The 9,131-nt window shown below is 47.8% G+C and overlaps 1 protein-coding gene across 1 annotated transcript in view; it reads left to right on the forward strand.

Annotated features, from left to right (window-relative positions):
* The window catches only part of POLDIP3 (polymerase (DNA-directed), delta interacting protein 3), a 26,364-nt gene that overhangs the window by 10,144 nt on the left and 7,089 nt on the right, over positions 1–9,131 (forward strand). Inside the window, exons 2-7 of the mRNA XM_012638093.1 lie at positions 119–509; positions 1,318–1,404; positions 2,582–2,677; positions 4,372–4,551; positions 5,137–5,214; positions 8,408–8,537. Coding sequence (XP_012493547.1) covers positions 119–509; positions 1,318–1,404; positions 2,582–2,677; positions 4,372–4,551; positions 5,137–5,214; positions 8,408–8,537 — 962 coding nt within the window. The remainder of the gene's footprint in view (positions 1–118; positions 510–1,317; positions 1,405–2,581; positions 2,678–4,371; positions 4,552–5,136; positions 5,215–8,407; positions 8,538–9,131) is intronic.

Raw genomic sequence — 9,131 nt, forward strand, 5'->3', positions numbered from 1 at the left:
TGGGAGCTGCTTTCTGGCTTCTCCAGGACTCCCTCTGTTCCTGGTATTACCATGGCTCTACTTCCATGGGCTGCTGTTGATATCCAGATCCACTTAATATTGCCATTCGTGTTTGCAGGCTCAATGCCAGACCAGGAGTTGGAGGTGCCCGATCTCGAGTTGGGATCCAGCAGGGCCTTCTCAGCCAGCCAACACGCACAGCCACCTTCCAGCAGAGATTTGATGCACGGCAGAAAATTGGCCTCTCAGATGCCCGGCTCAAGCTAGGAGTCAAGGATGCCCGGGAGAAGCTTTTGCAGAAAGATGCTCGGTTTCGGATCAAAGGAAAAGTGCAGGATGCCAGAGAGATGTTGAACTCCCGCAAGCAGCAGACCACTGTGCCCCAGAAGCCCCGCCAGGTAGCCGATGCCCGAGAGAAGATCAGCTTGAAGAGGAGTTCTCCTGCTGCCTTCATGAACCCACCCATTGGGACAGTGACCCCTGCTCTGAAGCTCACCAAAACCATCCAGGTAGGTTGTGGCTTTTGTCATAAATTCCCAGAAAGCTAGTAACAAAGGTAGATTTAGGCAGGGGGCCAGGACTGTTCGGACAAAAATAGGATTCTTCCGAGTGTTGGTGTAGCACTTTGTTGCTTACAAAGGCTTTTTTAAGTATGTTATTATAGTCGAGTAATTATAAGAGGATGGCAAAGTTTATTTCACTTTTATTTTAAAAAGGGGGAGGTCCGTGGAAATTAAGTGACTTTCCCAAATGAGACACTGGTGGAAGGAAGAGAGGGGAAATGACAAAACATTTATTGAGCACGTGCTGTGTGGCAGGCACTTCACGTATATGATCTTACATCCTCACTCCATCCCTGGGATTGTCACCTCAGTTTTATAAAAGAAGAATCCGAGTCTGAGAGATGTGAAATACTGTGTCGAACATTATACAGCCGGGCAGTGGGAAGACGAGGGTAGGAGCCCAGTTGGGTCTGGCTCCTAGTCCGTTGCCCTAGCTGTCCTCCACAGCTGCTACCCCAGAGGGAAAGGAAACTGTAGTTTAACCTCCACCGCAGCGTGGGTAATGAGAACAGCAGCAGCAGTGGTGAACATGTGTTGGGCCAGGTTCATTAAACCCTATGCGTGCATTGGCCACGTCGTCTGTGGGGTGATTTTTCTTCCTGTCACTTCTTGCTGTGGGGGGTAAGGCACTCTGTACTGCCTTTTACCAAAGACCAAAACTGTGTGCCCACCGTATGTATCAGGTTCCGTGACCCCTCCTCAGAGAATGTGTGTAGACCCTGTGGGGTGAATTATGACCACTGAGTATTTCTAGGTTCCACAGCAGAAGGCCATGGTACCACTTCATGCCCATCCTGCTGGAATGAGGATCAATGTTGTCAATAACCACCAGGCCAAACAGGTAGAGTGAGTGTGTGTGTGTGTGTGTGTGCGCGTGAGTGTGTGTATATACATGAACGTGTATGCATGCACATGTTTTTTTTTTGAGACAGAGTCTCACTCTGTTGCCCAGGCTAGAGTGAGTGCCGTGGCGTCAGCCTAGCTCACAGCAACCTCAAACTCCTGGGCTCAAGCAATCCTTCTGCCTCAGCCTCCCAAGTAGCTGGGACTACAGGCATGCGCCACCACACCCGGCTAATTTTTTCTGTATATATTTTTAGTTGTCCAGATAATTTATTTATAGTAGAGACGGGGTCTCGCTCTTGCTCAGGCTGGTCTCGTACTCCTGACCTCGAGCGATCCTCTCGCCTCGGCCTCCCAGAGTGCTAGGATTACAGGCGTGAGCCACCGCGCCCGGCCAAGAAGATACTTCTTAATGGGGGAGGGGAGGCATGAGTGGCAGAGAGGCAAATTAAATTATTAATTTTTTATTATAAAATGTTTTATTCTTTTATTATAAAAGTGCTTAATACAGAACATTTGCAAGATGTCCCTCAAGCTCCTACTCTCCAAAGCCAACCACTCTTGAAATTTTACCATAGTTGCTTAAGTGTCATTACTTTTTACTTAATGGGTAGTTGTAGTTGTGGTTATATTCTTACCCAATCTTATGTCATTATTCTTTCACTTTGCAACTCAGGCATTTTTCGGTGATGTTTTACATTTACTGTAAATATTTTTAGTAACTGCATAATCCATCGAGTTGACATTCCAGTTTATTTAAACCATTTTCCTGTCATTTTCATGTTAGAGATGCTTCTGCTATGAACGTCTTTGCACATGAAGCTCTTTCCAGGGTTTGGATTTACTTTTGTAGGCCAGATTATTCAGGATGGACTTTCTAAGCCAAAGGATATAAACAAACATTTTAGGGACTCTTGTTAGGTATTACCTACTTATAAAAAGGCACTTCTGATGTACCTGGAAGTTGCAGCACTTTCGTTGGGCCCTTGTGAGCAGGGAGTTAGCCCATCAGGACTTGAGCCCAGCCTCAGGCCGGTCTCCAGGCACCTTCACTCCTTTTGCCCACTTTTTCCGTGGTCCCTCGCTCACTCCAGCTGTCATCTCCCTGCTGTGTTTGTTCCAGATATCTACTGAGAGTCTGCATGCCACATTAACTAATATTTCTTTATTCTCAGAATTTATATGATCTGGATGAAGATGATGATGCTGTAGCTCCTATTCCTACAAAACAGATGAAGTTTGCAGCCTCAGGCAGCTTTCTCCACCAGGTGGTATGGCACTTTATGTTTTCCTTACACTTACTGTATGTGTCTGATCAGGTGGAGGGGAGAGGTTCTGGAGAATAGGGTCTTTCAATGCAGAAATACTTCTTTATTTGGACCATCGGATTTTTAGAGCTGGAACTAGTCCAACCCTTTGGTTTTATAAGTACTGAGACTAGGACGCCCTGTGATTTGCTCACCGTCCCACAGCGAATGGAATGCAGAGCTGTATCTCCCAGTTGCTGTGTTTGAGACACTTTAGGGAAAATTTGAGTAATCCCACAGGAGGGAATCCCATTTTCTTTCCTCTGTGGCAGGACATTCTGCATGCTTGCTGACCCTCTGTGGTCAGCAGGTCTGGCCCTGCTTTTGGATTCTGGATTCCCTTGGTTGGTGTTAGCAAGAATAAACCTCACCTGACCTGTGGGCCCTACCAGGTGCAGACTACACATAGGGAAAGTTTGCTAAGGTTGAATGCTGGTCAGATGCCATGCAGAGAAGGAAAGAAAACAGTATCTAGCAGTGTCAGGGAGGTCTGTGCTACTTGGCTCAGTGGATATGGCCAAGTGACAGGCCTGTGGGCTACCCAGCTAAGTCCCCGTGGTGGGGACCTCCTCTGTTTTGCCTTCAGAGGCCCAAAGACTCATTTTTGGTCACTACCTTGAGTGCATGGTCACTACCCTGGTTAGTTACTCATTTACTCTTCCCACTCTGTGCAATAGGTACTAATACCACCCTGATTTTATGGGTGAGGCAGTAACACAGAGAGGTTAAATAATCCTGCTCAACACCACCAGTGGTGGTTGTAGTAGATCTAGGAATTGAGCCTAAGTAGTGTGGCTCTTGGGCCCACGTGTGTAACCCCTGTGCTGTCCTGGCTCTGGAGACTCAGAAGGCGCTTGAGGAGTGTGGAATCCAGCATGGGCAGGATGCTTGACCCAGACTTAGAGAAGTTGGTGAGCTTGCTGCACTATGCTCTGATCTGCCTCTCTGGCCGCTGCATTGCTCCTCCTACCTGGGTCAGTGCCTATAAACATTGCCTTCAATTGGCAGGACCACCTGCTGCTTCTGCTTTGTGCCTCCTTTTCCTCGGACATGTTAAAACCATGGAGTTTATATTTCCAAGGGAGCACATCCTGGGAGATAGGGCGGTGGCTGTTTTTGATGATCTGCACGTGCTGTCTCTGCCAGCAGGTCCCTGGACAGTCTGGGAGCCAATGAGGCCCAAAAAGCTGAGAGTTCTGGGCCTTCTTAAAAGTGGGTTTCTATGCTCAGCCAGCATGGAGCTAATGATCAGCCCATTGTGATAGAAGCATATCTAGGAATGAACTTGACCTCAAAACCTTTGGCTTTCTGACTAGCCCCAAGGAGTAGGGTTTTTAGGAGGTTGAATGGTGTGGGTGAGCCTGTGGCTCCTGGGAGAGTTTTCAGGTCAGGGCTATATGGAAGCTTCCTGCCAAGAGCTTCCAGCACTGGCAAGTGTCTTCTGTGAGCACATGCTTGGGCTGTTTTTCTCCCTTCCCACCCTTTCCCTGTGGGATTTCCCTGGCAGCTGGCAACCTTTTTGGCTCCATACTTCTAATGGAATTGAAGAACAAGGAGGCATCGAGGGTTCGTGCTCTCAGCTAGTTGTCAGCCCCTTGGGGCTGCTTCAGAAGAGTCCAGGTCTTTGGCTTCTCAGATTCCTTTCTGTCTTTGTCCAGGCTGGGCTGAGCAGTTCCAAGCTGTCCATGTCCAAGGCCCTCCCTCTCACCAAAGTGGTTCAGAATGATGCATACACAGCTCCTACTCTCCCCTCCTCTGTTCGAACAAAAGCCTTGACCAACATGTCCCGGACACTGGTGAACAAGGAGGAAACCCCCAAAGAGCTGCCACCTGCTGAGGTGAGCTGAAGGTGACCATACCACTTAAGAGTCAGCCTGTGCTGGGTGGGTAATGTGCTGTATGTACCCCATTGAGTCCTCACAACATCCTGTGAGGTTGGCATTGCTAACCCCATTTTACAAATGAGCAAACCATACCTAGGGATGCCTGCCCTCAAAGAGCTTGCAGGCTCATGGAGACAGCAGACCTGCAGAGAGATTGCTGTGTCTAGTGATAGGGGGAGAGGTTCTCCCTGGAGAGAGCTGCTGGGAGCTCTGAAGAAAGAGCACCTCATTCCTCTTGGAAGCCTAGGAGGCTTTAAGTCTTGAGAAAGCGCCATTTGAGCTGAGTGAGTCTGGGAGCATGAGTACCATTCCAGACAGGCTCGAGGCCTGAAGGGCCTGGGTATTTGGGCAGTGGGGGAGAATCCGTGTCTTCAGCATACAATAAGGGAGGCATGATGGGTGCCGAGGTCCAAGGGGCCCAGTTGTGATGACTCTCCATGGAGCTGTCCTCTGGGTCTTCCTGATTGTGTGCCCGGGGTAAGTTCTGTCATGTGAGTGCATGCCCACTGGCTTCTGGTAATGCTCTTGTCTGTGTGGCAGCCTGTCCTCAGCCCTTTGGAAGGCACCAAGATGACTGTGAATAATCTGCACCCTCGAGTCACTGAGGAAGACATCGTTGTAAGTACTGTGACCGGCCAGAAATTTAAAAGTCAAACCATTTCTGTGGCACAGGTCCCTGAGACCCCCACCACCACCTCCGCAGTTGATGACTTGTCAGGACTCAGCATGTCGTCGTACCAGGGCCCAGATTTATCAGAGCTAAAGGCTACACAGGGCTCATGAAGCAGAGTCTGGGGAAACCAGGCACAAGCTTCCCGAGTCCTCTCTAGTAGAGTCACACAGGATGCACTTTATTCCCCCAGCGACAAGTTGTGACAACACATGTGAAACCAGGGGAGCTCATTAAAGACTTAGTTCCCTGGGGTTTTATTGGGGACTGGTCACTTAGGCATTCTTGCCTGGCATGCACCAGAATTCCACACTCCCAGAAGGAAAGCAAGGGTTCAGCGTAAGCCATATTGTTTGCACAGTTTAGGCACGGTGAGCCTCTCTTTAACAGTGGGGTGGTGGGAGCCCTAGCGAAGCACAAGTTCCCAGACACCAGCCAAAGGTCACCTTTGGAAGCAGGCCTTTCAGAGGCTAGCAGTCAAGCCAGCTGTGTTCACTGTCTTCTGCACAGCTTCCAAACCAGGGCCTGAATCTCAGGGTCAGGGGATGTCTGTGCTGTATGGGTCCTAAATGGGATCCTTTAGTCCCACTGTGCGATATCCAGTGCTTCATATTTTCTCATGAGTCTTTGGAACTTCCTGCTTCCTTTGGAGTTTTTATATAATGATTCCAAAGTGAAAGGAGTGAGATAGATTGGTAGTGTCTGCCTTCCTAGTCCATCCTGTCCTACCTGTGGCAGTCGTGGGCAAAATCTAAGCCAGGTGCCTGGTGACTAGGGCACAAATGCAGCTAAGGACTTCCTTTTCAACCTCATTTTCACTCAGGCACCTAGAAGAGCCATTTGTTTAGAAATCCACACACCCTTTGAACTGTCAGATCACAAAATGAATGCACCTAGAGAATCCAGCCTCTCCCTACAGCTGCGTCCTGGGTTCTAAACAGTCCACACCGGCCGTCACATTTAAGTTTTAATTGTGAAACACACAAGCGCTGTGTGATTGGTGTTAGAATTAAGCAGGCTCACCAGCGTGTTCCTTCTCTAACAGGCTCAGTGCTGTGAACAGCTCACATGAAAATGGAAATTGCAGCCTACTTTGTGTAATACTTGACAAGTTATAAAGAACTAAAATTTTTTTTCTGATTATAAAAGTAATAACAGCTACCATTTATTGAGCACTTACTATGCGCCATACACTTTATGTGGAATATTTGAAAATGTATAATACTGAAAACTAAACACCCGTCATGAATCACCACTCAGAGAAAATTGCCAATAATAATCCTCATTTCTATTCTACCCAAATAGATAATGTCCAGAGGACAACAGTAATAAAATTGGGATTACATCTAGTACTTAGGTCAGCCTTTCATATCGCAGGTTCCACAACCAACTGTGGATTGAAAATATTCGAATAAGAAAAAAATGTCAGATGTGGTCACTCATGCCTGTAATCCCAACACTTTGGGAGGGCACGGCAGGAGGATCACTTGAGACCAGCCTGGGCAACATATAAAAATTTTAAAAAATTTAGCTGGACATGTACCTGTAATCCCAGCTACTCAGGAGGCTGAGGTGGGAGGATAGCTTTAGCCCAGCAGTTCAAGGCTACAGTGAGCTATGATTGAGCTGCTGTACTCCAGCCTGGGCAACAGAGCAAGACTCTGTCTCTCCCCCTGCCCCGCCAAGCCAAAAAAGTGTATAGGAAGGTATGTGTAGGTTATATGTAAATACTATGTCATTTTCTATTAGAGACTTGAGCATCCATGGAGACCACTGTGGGTACAAAGGGATGACTGTAGTTCCATGTCTTGGTTTTGATATTTAACATTTTGCCCTTTGTCATTAGAAACCATTTCAAGGACCTTTTCATAAGCCTTCTCTTTGCCTTCCCTAGAACCTTGTGAAAGGCAGTTGTAGGTGAGGAAATGGCTTGAGTGCTAGTTGACTGCTGTTGTCTGTCTCCATGTTACACTCCCTCTCTGGCCTCAGTCTCCTTATCTGTAAAATGAGGAGGGATTGGAGTTGATATTAACGTGTAAGAGCACTGCCTTAAAAATGATCTCACTTAGAGGCCGGGTGCAGTGGCTCACGCCTGTAATCTTAGCTCTCTGGGAGGCCGAGGCGGGCGGATTGTTTGAGCTCAGGAGTTCGAAACCAGCCTGAGCAAGAGCGAGACCCCGTCTCTACTAAAATAGAAAGAAATTAACTGGACAACTAAAAATATATAGAAAAAATTAACCGGGCGTGGTGGTGCATGCTTGTAGTCCCAGCTACTCGGGAGGCTGAGGCAGAAGAATTGCTTGAGCCCAGGAATTTGTTTGTTTTTGTTTTTTTTTTTTGAGATAGAGTCTCACTGTGTTGCCTGGGCTAGAGGAGCCCAGGAGTTTGAGGTTGCTGTGAGCTAGGATGATGCCATGGCACTCTAGCCTGAGCAACACAGTGAGACTCTGTCTCAAAAAAAAAAAAAAAAAGATCTCACTTGAACTTTCCAACAACCCTGGGGAAAAAGTCCTTTTTATTTTCAGAAGAGGAAAAAAGCCTGGGAGAAGTTAAGTAACCTGCTGGAGATCACACAGCTGACAGGAAGCAGAACCTCAGGGATCAAACGAGGATTCGTCTGACTTAGAGTGACCAACTATTGCTAGGGACTCTCCTGGCCTTAGCACTCCAAAGTCCATGTCCTAGGAAACCCCTGTCTCCAGCCAAACCGGGACTATTGGTCACTCTGGGTAGAACTCCAGAATTTGTATTTCTGCAGATGCCCAGGTGACATATTAGCAACTATCTTTGACGAACCTGCACATTCATTATCATGACAGAGCTCTCTTGAGAAAAATTCCGTAACTGTCACCGTATTGAGGTGGTTACTCAGTTCTTTGGTGGTGACTTGCTGGGAGGACACAGATAGGCCAAGGCTTGTAAGCCCAGACCCGTTTCTCACTGCCAGCACAGCTTGTCCCTCATCTGGTTCCATGTTGAGGCCTGTGAGTGTCTCAAGAACACCACCTAAAACAGCTCCCCTGAAATCTTGGGCACAGGGCCCATTTAGCACAGTGTAGCCACCCAGAGCCCTTGCAGTGTATGTGAGTGGTATGCAGCCGGAAGTTCCTCCCCAACCCCAACCCCTCTTGTTCTTTGCAGGAGCTTTTCTGTGTGTGTGGAGCCCTCAAGCGAGCTCGGCTGGTCCATCCTGGGGTAGCAGAGGTGGTCTTTGTGAAAAAGGATGATGCCATCACTGCATATAAGAAGTACAATAACCGGTGTCTGGATGGTAAGTTAGGGAGAAAGCAGCTCCCTTACCTCCTACTCCTCTCTCCACTTGCTGTCGGGCAGCAAACCTTCCTCTGAGATGGGTGGAAGGACATCCTTGTATAGTCACCCTCCGGGGCCTTCTGTGCACCAGGTACAGGCAGGGACGTGCAATCTCTGAGTGGTGCTGAACTATGGGTTCCACAGGGCCCTGGGTTTTAACCCAGTTCACGAACTTAAGCCCAGCAAGAAGGAAAACATTTCTCCATAGATGGTTCTCTTAAGGGGTCTTGCCAAGGAAGCCAAAGAGCCACAGCCTTCTCTTCTCCTTTAGCTGTTGGTCTGTGTAGGACAAAGGTCCCTCCAAGGCCTGAAGCCTTGTCTGCACGGTGGCACCTAGGTGAGCTCTGCTTCTAGTAGTAAACTACTGAATTTGTTGAATTCAAATTCGTATAATGCATCTCAGGACAGCATGTAGAGAATAACTCTTTCTGCCCTGCTCCTTCTTTCCGTTGATTTGTTCTTTCACTATGTATGGAATAACACGTAACTGTGGACCAAGGCCCTCTGCTAGAAGTGGGGAAGCAGAGACTAATAAAAATAATGCAACAAAATA

This window comes from Propithecus coquereli, unplaced genomic scaffold, assembly GCF_000956105.1.
Source record: "Propithecus coquereli isolate 6110/MARCELLA unplaced genomic scaffold, Pcoq_1.0 Scaffold126, whole genome shotgun sequence".
NCBI classification, from domain to species: Eukaryota; Metazoa; Chordata; class Mammalia; order Primates; family Indriidae; genus Propithecus; species Propithecus coquereli.